General features: G+C 36.2%; 1 protein-coding gene across 1 annotated transcript; it reads right to left on the bottom strand.

Moving 5' to 3' along the window:
* Nucleotides 1–7,542: 7,542 nt before the first annotated feature.
* On the bottom strand, nucleotides 7,543–13,281 carry MSX2 (msh homeobox 2). Its single transcript, XM_075276365.1, has 2 exons — nucleotides 12,833–13,281; nucleotides 7,543–8,590 (listed from the first exon to the last, which is right to left on the bottom strand). The coding sequence occupies exons 1-2, from the start codon at nucleotides 13,182–13,184 to the stop codon at nucleotides 8,163–8,165; spliced, it is 780 nt and encodes a 259-aa protein (XP_075132466.1). The 5' UTR covers nucleotides 13,185–13,281; the 3' UTR covers nucleotides 7,543–8,162.
* Between the last annotated feature and the right edge of the window lie 517 nt (nucleotides 13,282–13,798).

Genomic DNA, 13,798 nt, shown 5'->3' with positions numbered 1-13,798 from the left:
TCTCCCCTCCTTCCCTCTGTCCCTTCTTCACTTTATTTCTGTTCTTTCTTGTCCTAGTTCCACTGTCAAACCTTCCCTCCCTTCCTTAATATCCTATGCACTAGTATGTCTTGCTTCTTTTCTAGTCCCCCTCTGTTGTTCCCATATGTAACAGGTGCCCACAGAATCCTCTGCCCAGTATTCTGATCCTACAGGATGGATAGATGTGGATTACCTGCCTGATGTCTGCCCTCTGTCCATGTGCTGCAGCAGAGCTTCCCCCCCCCCACACACACACCCTCCTGCACCCTCAGATATGGACCTCCTCACTGTTTTCAGGCCAGCACTCAAGCTTTTCTTGGGCTAGTTCTGTTTGTTGTTTTTGTGGTAAAACTTGGAAGAAAACTTCTCATGTAATGAGGGAAATATTTGACTCCAAGCCAAGTGATGCATGGGACACACACTAGTTATACAGGGAAATACTGTAGAAGGAGGGATGTTAGAGCTATCTCAGGACCAGCTCTCTAATAGACATAGCATATATGGTATCACAGGTCATGTGTTATTTCATATCAGATAAAAGGCCAGTAAAAAAAAGTAGTTAGATTGATAGATTGATAAACTTAGGGGCACAGATAATTAGATGAGTAAGAAAGAAAGAAAAAGAAAGAAAGAAAAAGAAAGAAAGAAAGAAAGAAAGAAAGAAAGAAAGAAAGAAAGAAAGAAAGAAAGAAAGAAAGAAAGAAAGAAAGAAAGACTTTGGCTAAAATATGGGTGCTAGTACACTTGATATATAGATGTAGAAGAATAAATTACTGCACTATAAGGCAATTTACTAAAGGTAAGGCTTATAGGGCCCGCAAGTTCAGGACAAAACTCAGTACAAGTCCTGTACCTGTCCATTTTGCAACCCAGGCTCATTGAAGAAAGTGAATGGATCTGTGAAGGCATGGGCAGCACACAACATCATCCATGTGCCATCCGGACTTTTCAACTATGGACCCAGCACATGCACATGGTTCTTCTATGCATGTAGCTTAAAGAGTTACCTGGGCAAAAAAAAAAATCTATTTTTAAAATAAGATAGATAGATGGATGGATGATAGATATGAGATAGATAGATAGATAGATAGATAGATAGATAGATAGATCGATCATATGCTGTTTGGTAGTGTATGATACTCTGTAAAGCTCAGTATTAAAAGATACTACAGAACTAACTGAACTGACTGCATATAGAAAATATAGAAAGTCTAAGATTATAGGTATATTATGTATCTGGAGACTGGCAACAATAATGATATCCATTAGGAAGCTTTATTAAGTCAAAAGCAAAGCTAGATAAAGACAAGTGTGGCAGATGCCCAAGGAGGAGATCAAATAACCAACGTATTAAAAACTTTACAGTAGTAGTACCGCAGTTATTTAATGCTTATTACCTTGTAAATAAATAATGTCCAATATTTCATGATGATTACATATTGCTGAGATTTTCATAAAAATAAGTAAAAATAAAAAAAATATGTTTTTCAGAGTTTTACTTTCTTTCCTTTAACTAGAAAGGCTGACACATATCCTCCTGGTACAACAAAGTAAGGGTATAGACAATTGGTAAATATGGCCAAAACACAATACAGTTCCCTTATGAAGATTAAAAATTAAGGCTTGATTTCAAGGATACCTAGAAAATGTAGAGGGGCTAGGCATGAGGTGAAATAAAAGTCATACTCAAGTACCCCTGGTACACCATTCAGGCTGTTTGTCCTCCACTGCCAAGGTGAGAATTTCAGAGGCCTAGTTGACCACTGGGGCCAACCACTGGGGCTAAGCATAAGGGTGCAGAGGTAGAAGTGGCTATTGGGCCCTGGAGGCTGAGGAGCCCCAACGTTCCCATAACAGCATAATAAGACAACGGTATGATATATATCATACAGAAAGTGGTTCCTCCATTACAGATTTTTCATTCGGCCAAGGCGCTTCAAGTTACATCTATGGGACCAGGGGTAGATGATATCACTTTTTTTTATTTACTCCACCCCTAGCCTCCTCCAGGTACCCTGAAATAATCTACTTTTTAATATAATAATTTACCTCTCCAGCTCCATGATAGAATAAAAAGTGAACAAAAAGTTTAATGTACCTCAAAATGATACCAACAAAATTTGGGATCACCATAATCATACTGACTCACAGAGTGATTCTAACATGTTACTTATGCCACACAGTGTACAGCACAAATTGAAAATGTAAAAAAAAGAACGGTGGTATTCCAACCCCCCCCCCCCTCAAAATTATAATAATAATAATAATAATAATAAAAAGATAATCAATTATTTATATGCTCTTAAGATGGTGGCATTGGAAATAACTCATCTCGCAAGAAAACAAGCCTTAATATGGATGCTACAAAGGAAAAATAAAAAAAGTTATGGCTGTTCGAATGGCCAAAGCCTCTCATTTCAACACACAGGGATTACCACCAGGGCACAAAGCGCCCGTTTTATGCCATGAAAAATATTTATCCTCTATCCATAGATGATTCCAAGAATGATGGGTCCTTTCTCCCTGCAATACATTCAGCATAATCGCAGACAAGCTGAATGTGGGCATAACTGGTGGTATCTCAGGCGCTCTCATTAAAGTGAATGGTAACACTGTCCTCCACCAGTCACAGCCACATTCATTCTGAATATGTAGTAGGTGAAAAGACCTACCGTTCTTGCCTTAAGGCATAACCCATTTAATAAATTATCCCCAATTCCCTTTGCCATTCTCAAATTAAAACTCCAAGTTATCTTGGCCTTTGCCCTACAGAACTAAGGTGCAATAGTCATCAAACCTAAAAATCTTTTAATGGGTTTGAAAATAATGGCAAATGAAGAAAACTTTATCTAGATTAAACTGATGACATTTGTGTGCACTTTGTTCTCTGGTCCAGCATCTATAGCTGGACATTGCTAGACAGAAAAAAATAGCTGGCAACAGATTTCTGTCCTATATGGGAGTAGTCCAGCATCAAAACTAACACAAGTGATGCCAAAAATAATCCCATAGAAAAGAATGGAATAAGGACCTGCATCATCTTCCCTCTGGTGTTTCCCTACCATGCCTAAGGGTACTTACTGGACATATGTGAACCCAGATTAAGGGTAAATTCAAACAACAAATTTTGTGGAAGACCCGCCATGCAAAATCCACTGCAGAAATATTCCTGCCATGGCTTCTCTCAATAGGAAGTTCAGGTAAGATACTTCTTCCTTTGCTTGTGATTTTTTTCAGCTACAGGAAAGATAAGCATCTGTCTGCTATTGAAATGGGAGGGAATTTTTTGAGGAATATTTTACTGCAAAAATTTCACCATTTGAATTTACCCTGAGAGAACCTCTATAAGGGTCCATTCATATGGAGGAAAATGGTGAGGAATTTGGTGTGGAATTTCAGCGCTGAAAAAAAAGCCTCCCATTGACTTCAATGGGTTCCTTTTTCTGCTAGCAGAGTCAATGGGAGGCTTTTTTTCAGCGCTGAAATTCCACACCAAATCCCTCACCATTTTCCTCCATGTGAATGGACCCTAAACACTGTCAAATAGAACCATAGCTCCCAGTTATCTATACACCTCTGCAGAATTTAGAAGACATATCTGCACTCTCCATGTATTGTGTTGTTAAGGTTTAGGCTGGGAGATTATAGAGCACTATGAACAAGCAAAATAACACATAAAATGATAAGAAATGTATAGCAGCTGCTGAACTTCTTGCTATAATGATCTGAGCTGAGAAGGTCAGTGTGGAACATAGAGATCATATATTAAATGTATGGGACAAACAAATGCTGATAGAGATAGACAAGATTATCCATACATATAGCCTAATGTACAAATAAAAAATAAGGATTGAGCTCAGAAGACCCAAATACACAGGAGTGGAGTGTTCTATGGAGCACCAGTGTTTTCCTTCCTGAGTATGTCTTATGCCTGACAAAATAGACTTCATTGACTTGACCATGAGAAATAGGTAGGTATCTATTTAACACCTAAGTGTGGTAGGTTATTACAAATATTGTAATGGTTCCTGCCATCACTACATCAGTCCATCACTTGATATTGTGAATAAAGAATTATCATGTATTAAATAAAAAATAGACTATGCAACTTGGCCCTACACTTTTATTAAGAAAGTAGCCCTGAGTGTTCTGTGCCTGCACATCTGATTCATGTATTCCTAGACATTATATGCTGTATACTGTATAGATCTAGTCTGTCTGTCTTCTGTCTCCTCTCTCTCTCTCTCTCTCTCTCTCTCTCTCTCTCTATACTGTCCTTATCAGTATAGATCCATCTACTTTTAGAATGTGAACAAACAATGTAAAACAATACAGAAGTGTTACTAGTGTTTGCCCCAGCACATGTAGCTCTGTACTGATGGATATAATAGGGATCCATTACAGTAAACCACACTCCCTGCGATGTGGTTTAGAACATGAACCATACAATAGATTGGTTTGTACAAAGGCCCTGCCATAAATGCCCCCATTGTATGTAGTGTTTTCTTTCTGATTGATACCTGTCACCTTATGCCTACATTACCCACACAATTACCTTGTCTTCCCTGACAACTACATCGAAGTTATTTTAATGAAATCACTGTATAAAGGTTGCAATGTAAACATTGGGTTCCTCCCTAAGATTTATTGAGGTATTGGGATGGTGAGAATCCTTCATCCAGTCTGTGTACTCAGCGCCATGTCAGTACAATAAGTCCTGCTCATCTCTGCCCAGTTGTGGGACTTTGCTGTTAATGGTCCATTTGCTTAGGGCTGGATTTTCCTTCACAGTTCAATGCATAAATCTTTGTGCAGGGCTTGCCTGGGGAATTGGTGTTACTGCAGGTTAAATGGTCCTCTTTCATATCATTTCCAACAGGGGGTGGAGGGAGAGGCTGACAATGTTTCTCATTGGAGCATTGGCTTGATAGCCCCCTACAGAATCATAAAAGCCTGGTGTTGACTCTTTTTTGCCAATAAATGTTAATTTGTTAGGTCTGCTTTTGAGATTTACTCCCTAATGGGTTGACACTTTGCAGGACGTTATTTCAGGTCATATTAGGATATAATCTCATTAAAAAAAAAATCATTTCTGTAATATATATATATATATATATATATATATATATATATTTAGTGTGTATATATATATTACAGCACTGATATATATATATATATATATATATATATATATATATATATATGTTACAGCACTGATATATATATATATATATATACATACATACATACGTGTGTATATATATCACATCAAAGCTATAGATTAGGAATGTATTTATGTTATATATATCATATACATACAAAGTACACACACACACACATATATATATATATGTAGATTGTAGACATAAATAAAGAAAATAATATGGATAGCTGTCTACCTACAGTGTCTACACATAGATAAATATGAATAACTAACAATTCTAAAGAAAAATATGAGTAGCTATCTACCTATTTTTTCTATATCTATCCTCTCTCTCTCTCTCTCTCTCTCTATATATATATATATATATATATGATATATGATAGCATAGCTAATACATAGATATATGATACCTATACTTAATGTAGAAAGGTATTAATCAGTTTTTTTTTCTAGAATTTTTAGTCTATCTATCTATCTATCTATCTATCTATCTATCTATCTATCACTTCCCCTATAGCTATCTATAGTGTCAGGTTCCCTTGTCAGAATAGAGCAGCACAGGACACAACATTGCTGTCTCATAGTGACAGATCTATCACTGGCTTCTCCTCCAGGCACTGGATTATCCATCACTGTAGAGATGAGCTCTTCTTCTCATTCACTTGTCATCCTGACCCATAAAACGATTTAGTTCAATTAATGTAAGTGCATCATTAGAAAATCTAATAATGATAATAAGTAATAGCACGTCGTCGGTGAGGTCATGGTGCAGGAGATGGAGTTATTACTGTGACATGCTGCTGGGGAATGCCTGGCTACATGAAAAGCTTTTAATCATGGCCATCTCTAATCATGGCAGAAAATAGGACTGATTAGAGAAGAAATAGAAGGATAATTGACGTGATGAGAAGCATTGCAGGAGGGGCTCACTTTACACAACCGCAAAATACAAACAGTATGTGCACAGTGCCATATGACTGATATAGAGGAGGGACCCAGAACACACTGTAATGTCAGCCCCCTCAGTCATGTACAATGAAAACCACAAGCAAATGCAAAACACACCACATCGTCCGATATGCTCCAGATACATCGATAAACGTATATAACTAAATACACACAAATTTTATATATATATATATATATATATATATATATATATATATATACACACACACGATATATATATATATATATATATATATATATATATATATACACACACATATATATATATATACACACACATATATATACACACACATATGTATGTATAAGTATCCTTGTCACGAAGTCTAGAAGAGTTCATTTGACTTGGCTGAGCGTTATATCATTTAATTTCCGTATCTATACTATACTCATCTACGTCTAGTCATCCAGTGTCCGTCTTTATATATATATATATATATATATATATATATATATATATATATATATATATATATATCTACATCAACGTAGACTCGTCTTCTGTTTAATTATAAAAAAATATTACTGTTATAGCAGAACATTAATTTTATAATTAGCGTCATTTTTTAAATTATTGTTGTTATTAATTGTAAGAACTACCTTTATATAAAGCTTTGTTTTCCAGTATATTTAATCCATCCAGTTCCCAAATATTAGAAATTTTAATACAAGCCTACAATAACCGTGTGGAGAAAAACGTCAATAAGATACATTACTGTTATCGGTACCTTTTCATGAAACAAGCAAACTTTCTATATTATTTCGAAATATATTAAAAACCATTAGACACGTTTATGGTTATTATGGTTTTATCTGCTTTCTACTACATGTCATATAATAATATGTTTTATCATCTTATAAAAAGAAATGAAAAATTGAGATATATGCTTATATGTAGTCAGTTGTGTGGTCTCGTCTAAGGTGTATAAAAACGTACAATAAACGGAAATAGAAAATGAGAGAGGAATATATATATATATATATATATATATATATATATATATATATATATATATTCTATAATAATAATAATAATAATAATAATAATAATAATAATAATAATATATCCTTCGACACTGTGTATCTAAGCAATAAGTTGCCTTCATTGAATGACTTTAGACCAGGGCCGGACACTACTGTGCTACACAACACAAGACAACACTGGGATTCATTGTAACAAGATTTTAATTTAATTACAAATAAGAGATATATGAAATTATAACTCTTTAATAAAATATATAACATTTTACAGGATGTCCCTTTCAAAGGGATGAGAATGAGAAAAGGGTCAGTGGTTCGTGAGTTTCAGCAGTAAAACAAAAAAAATGCACAAACTATTCATCAGGATTTGATTGTGTCAATGTACAAATTGTTCTTAGAAATCTGCTTGAAGATGCCTCAGCAATAGGCACAATGAGTGACTGAAATCTATAAGACGGTGATAGTAACCCTCAGTAAATACAACTGTGATACAATATATTGGTCCTTTACACCAGGGATAATCTGTGAGGCACCAGGAATCGCTAAGGCACATGATTTAACCCTTGCCCAGGAATAAGAGACAAGGCCTCAAGAATAAAGCCCACTCCCTGAATTCGGGAGACATGATACAGGGTCTTATGTTATATTTGGTGATTCTACATTGATAATAAGCTTTAAGTACAGTCTTTGGTTCCTTCTTGACTTGTCCTTACTATGTACATTTTTACACCAATGGCTCCCTTAATGTGAAGGCACGGAGTTCTAGGGGCATCTATAGGACCCTATCATAAATAACTGATTTGTAAAATAATACTACTACTTCACTTCTCCTCCTTTGCTACATAGTGTCTTTCAGTATCCCATTTTTATGACTGATCTATGTGCAACACAGGCTATAAGGCACTTGTGAGAGCAGGTCTACATCACAAGGGTGACAATATCCAGAGAGTCTTTGGCAGGTAGGGGCCATAGGCAGGCCCAACAAGTCCTTACACTAGTCCATTCCCATCTTCTGTATAGAGTCATCTCAAGATAAATGATACATGCTGTATCCAACAGGAGTAGCATAGAGTCCTACAGGAGGGATAGGGAGAACCGGTCTGCTGTGGAGCTGGTAGGATGAGCCATACAGTGATGCAGCAGGTATAGGGGAGTTAATAGGAAAGGGCAAGCTAAAGCCAGGGGGGAGCATGGGCTTTGCTGCCATCTTCAGTTTTTCTAACTCAGCCTCTTGCAGTCTTTTGGCTTTGGCTCTCCGGTTCTGGAACCAGATTTTGACCTGGGTCTCTGTGAGATTCAATGAACTTGAGAATTCAGCTCTTTCTGCTATGGAGAGATATTGCTTCTGGCGGAATTTACGTTCCAGGGCCAATAACTGGGAAGTGGTGAATGGAGTGCGGGGCTTTCTGTTGGTCTTGTGTTTCCTCAGGGTGCAGGTGGAGGGGCTGAGGTGTCCTGTAAAATACATAGGCAGGTCATATGGATGCCATACACACACCACAAAGTCATTTTAATATTCAGATAGATGGATATTTCTGTGTAGACGTTCACATATAGGCTTTATATGGAGCTGAGTTTTCTAGTCACTTAATAGCTTTTAATATTAATTGCTAGAACATTTAAAACAGGCCTAAAATTATTATGTGGGAAAACATAAATCAGATATATTACTATTATCAGTAAGCTTTTCATAAAAATAATATACTTCATCTCAAAATTACTAGATACATTTAAATTTGAATTGTTTGCATTGTAAAATTAGAATGTGATAATATATATAATTTTATATATTATTTCTGTATTCTTAGAATATTCTACATCGATGTATCTCTATCTATCTATCACTATATTATTCTATCTATCTATCTATCTATCTATCTATCTATCTATCTATCTATCTATCTATCTATCTATCTATCTATATAATACCCAGTCTCTTTCACCTATTTATCTGCAGAACTGTCTAATTTTTGGTATCTATCTATGCAGGCATACTCTATCTATATATCTATCTATCTATCACTATATTATTCTATCTATTTATCTATCTATCTATCTATCTATCACTATATTATTCTATCTATTTATCTATCTTTCACTATATTATTCTATCTTTCTATATATTACTCTATCTATCTATCTATCACTATATTATTCTATCTATCTATCTATCTATCTATCTATCTATCTATCTATCCTACAATTAGATAAATAGATATAATAGATAAATTGATAAATAAGTAAATTAAATAGGTAGAAAGAATTGAGCTTTTATTTTCCTTTCCACCATAGGAATCTTCTATCTCATGTGGGATGACAGCTAGAGCCCTGTAAACTTGCATTACTAATTACTGGGGCCACACACATTTCTTGGGCACCTTCCAGCTTTCTTAAAGCAATCCTGAAGAAAAGATCGTCCCGTCGTCTACAATGTGACACGATTTAATAGGGATTGACAATGTAACTCATCAATGGGCTCCGCTAATAAAACATCAAAGAAGAAACTTCCCGAGCTCTATAGAGTTTATAGGACTGACACGTCTAATATTTGTCTGTAGCTCAATGAAGAGGTTCATTACTAAGTTCGCTAAATACTCAGATCTATTTGTACATGTAATAACTTATTTATCAGATATGATTGATCTATTATAAATAGATAACTTACACCTAAGTCGAACTTTACAGGTTATATAGATTTAAGGAGAGATTTTTGCCCTTTTTTCTTTTATCACCTTCCTGACATTTTGGGAATATCGTGTTTAGTCCAGAAATAGGAACCAAAAATCTCTATAAAAACTAATTCATTTTGATACAATTTTATATGGAAGAATCCAAGAGTTTGGATCAGTAGAAAGATAAACATAAAAATCAGGAATCTAAATAATGTAGGACAACAAATAAGTGAATCTATCTGTATGTCTTGTGGTCAACGAGCACAAACTTCAGTCTATTACTGACTGATGTGGCTTTTATCCCATTTTAGGTTTTTTACTTTTGGTAAAAATTTGCTGCAATTCAGCTAAACTAAATGAACATCTCAATGTATAAATGCAATAATGAGTTTTAGCAGACTTTCAATTATTATTATTATTATTATTATTATTATTATTATTATTATTGAAATTAAATAAGTTTGTATCCTTTTAGAAATCAAGTATTGCAATTAAAATGAAATTCAGATATAATAATGCTAATAATAATAATGCTAATAATAATACCACAAGTAATAAATCTTGACATCTTTATTTCTGATTAAAATGTTGCCCTCTTTCAACTTTATCTCACATAATATTACTAAATCCTAATTTATTGCTAGTGTTATTAGGTGTTTTTATTTTTTTTTTATATATTTTTAAGACTAAATAAATGACTCCAGCATTATGATCCTATTTTAAAATTCTCAAATGTTTAACCATTATGTTCTGCCTTCTTTCTCCTATACATTGATGATGAATATCAATAATCCGTAATGAAACGATAATTCTATGCATTTTTTCTATATCCTCAGACTCCAAAGGAATAAAAGAATATGAACAATTTTTGTAGTTGTTTCTATGTGACAGCTTTTCATTTTAAGAACATTCCAGGGTGTCTTAGAGACTAAGCTCTCTTAAGGCTTTATTATTAACCTGCTTGTATTTAATCGCATTTAATTCTTTTCTTTAGATTATTCCTTCAAGTCAATCTCAATGAAATAATGTCCTCAGTCATTTATAGTCATAGTTGTGGATTTATTTAACAAGATCTGGTTCTCGGTTTGTGGAAAGCAGATTTTTATGGGTTATATAGAGAAATACTAAATAGTTATTACATGGACGATGCACTTATAATACTCAATAATTATATAAAGTGATATATACTGAAATCTAAGTATATAAGGACATCGGTGCGCCATGGGGCTGTAATGTATCATCATTATATAAGTGTCAGTGTTTTCCTCTGTCTGACTCCATGATGAAGAATGGGGAGGGGGTATTGACTGAGCATCAGGTATCAATGATGTCAGGGAGCAGGAAGTTGTTACAGGCCTCATTGCAGGTGTACAATCCTCCCATCAGGACCCAGTCCTTCACCTAGTATAGTCAGAGACATTCACTTATCTATGTGTCATTCCCATTACAGATGGAACTAAGTTCCAGATGCAGAATCTACAGGGCCATAGTATAACCCAGTAATCTCCAACTCTGACTCTGCAAATAGTATCAAACTAGGACTCTCAGCATACCCTATAACTGGCATTTGTAGTGTATATAATATATGCTCAAAAGTGCACGTACATTGTATTACCCTAATAATAAGACATAGAAGTACCCCAAAATTCCCTTTGCCATATATACAAGTCAGACTGCCAAACTATAGGTTGTTCTCCCATTCCTAAGAATATAATATGCCTATACTTTCTGCTATAGCTGACATGTTCCCTGTTTTAGTGTTCAGAGAATTGCACTATGCCCTATGCAAGTGATAGGTTATGGGTTAAATCCTGACTGTGTTTTGACATCATTTCACTTTAGGGTGAATATGACAGCTTAGTAAATCAGATTTCTGAAATCTGTCTAGAAGGAAATGACTAATATAATGGAATTTAGGCTTGTACATGATGATGGGATTGGGGGTGGCAATAAAGAGTGATGAAATGTAGTAGCAGATGTTATTAGGTGTATTCTTGCTGCCATATTAAATGCCATCTACGCTTTTTAACTAGTATTGAGAGCAAATCTACTGGAGTATCTTTCAGAAAATGTAGTCCCATAGAAGTGCAAGACAAGTCCAGCTCTGACCTCAGTAGGACAGAGTGAGAGATAGATAGATAGATAGATAGATAGATAGATAGATAGATAGATAGATAGATAGATAGAGATTTGCATTAACCATCGTTTACAGTTGGTGTCAATCTCAGTTGTGGCATTTGCTGTAATTACATTTATTGTGGATAATGATGCTGTAAAGTGAATGGGACTAGTGTTGTACATGAGAGGCATAGCAAGCCGCATGTCTCCTCTTCTCAGTGGCTTATTAACTCTACACCACAAACCATCTCAACAATCCCTTTATTGTTTCAATCCTCAACAAACACATGTATTGAAGTGCTCATCTGAAGATACCATGAAGATCTTAAATAAACATCCGGATCTCATGATCCTCATCTGCCACACACCAGCCAAGTCATTGCAGCGTGGAGCAGAACTGCAATAGAGATAAGGGGTTCAGAGCTAGTGGCAGATGACTGTCACACACTGAGCCATCAGTATATACTGTATATACTCATAGCCCTGCTGCTGGTATTGTACATATGCTGAAGCTGATACAGTAAGTGTATGTGCCCTGTATGCTATGGATCAGGCAATACACACTAGGTCTTGTCCTACTGAAGGCAAACAGAGCTCATCCATCATGTAAAATAAACCTATTGCAGAACTGACCTGTAAGAGCTGTGACTGAGTAATAACAAGCGCTTGGATCGGGCTTAACCCATTCACTGCCAGAGCCTAGCGCAGCCTGACAAAGCACACAGTCTACATGCTGATGGAATATAGTTATTGAGGGATTGATATCAGGGCATGCAGAGCAGCCAGCTTCAATTAGGAAGATGAAAGCGTCTGAGTGGACTGCAGAGACTCGTACATGAAACCAGAGCCTTGTGCTGGAGATATACATCTCTATGGCACCAGGAACATGAATGTGGCATGAACTTACTTGGTGGAGGAGAGTAGCTGCCTCCTTCCTTCACCCATGCAGTCCCATCTTCTGAGTTTTCTGATTTCACAGATGAAGTATCAAAGTTTTTTGTAACCCCTGGGGGGCTGGGGCTTTCTCTGCTCCCGACCCCCAAGTGCAGGTGTCTTGGGTTGCTACTTGCTCCTGGAGTCTCCAAGCCACGTAGATGGGACACTTCCTTAGGAATCCTCTTATCAGCCATGAGGGCTTCCACGCTAAAGGGCAGGCTGGAGACCTTGATCTTGTGATCCTCCGATGGGGAATGGAGAGGATGGACAGAGCCCTCTTCATCGGAGCTTAAATCCTCCTTAATTTTCCTAGGCGAAGACATGTTGGTCTTTAAAGGGAACTCCACAAAGTTCCCTTCCTGGACAAGATCCCTGTGATGAAGGTAGCCCAGCAGTGTAGCGTCTCTTAGCTCTGAGATCGAGATCCTGCAGGCTGCACAGACTTCAAGGAAACTCAATAAACTTTTTCTTTCCTCTTTTGAAAGCAGCTTCTCTGACAACCAACAGGAAACGCCCGGGTCGCGTGACGTCACGGCTCCTCGGCCGCTGATTGGCTGGGGCGCACTGATTCTGGGACTGTTTTTGTTAGGGAGTTAATTACACAGGCTGCAAACTGTGCTGTGTTATTAGTGATACCTGTAGGGCTGTAATCACAAGAAACTGAAAAGTCACTTGGGTAATTAAGTTTGATTATATGAAGAGGAAGCTCATATAACCAATTTTCTCTTTCTAGTCTCCGCTTTAAAGACTCCTTTCTTTGTAATGTTTTCATGTGTCTACATGTAAACATTTTAAGTATCATCTTGGCATTTAACTGATAGACATACATTTGATATGTCACTGACTATAAGGACAGGGGGGGCCTTTGATGTCTGGGGGCCTGCTAGGATAGCCGGCTGAAGTCTCCAGGATTCCTCTACTAAATTATATCCTACAT

Source organism: Leptodactylus fuscus, chromosome 5 (assembly GCF_031893055.1).
Source record: "Leptodactylus fuscus isolate aLepFus1 chromosome 5, aLepFus1.hap2, whole genome shotgun sequence".
Classification (NCBI taxonomy): domain Eukaryota; kingdom Metazoa; phylum Chordata; class Amphibia; order Anura; family Leptodactylidae; genus Leptodactylus; species Leptodactylus fuscus.
The sequence above is the reverse complement of the archived record's forward strand: the minus strand, read 5'-3'. Positions and strand labels throughout refer to the sequence as shown.

Coding starts and splice junctions, on each gene's coding strand:
- MSX2 (XM_075276365.1), bottom strand. CDS start 13,184: ATGTCTTCGCCTAGGAAAATTAAGGAGGATTTAAGCTCCGATGAAGAG. Junction 8,591..12,832: donor CAGCTACTCTCCTCCACCAA/GTAAGTTCATGC, acceptor TGTATTTTACAG/GACACCTCAGCCCCTCCACC.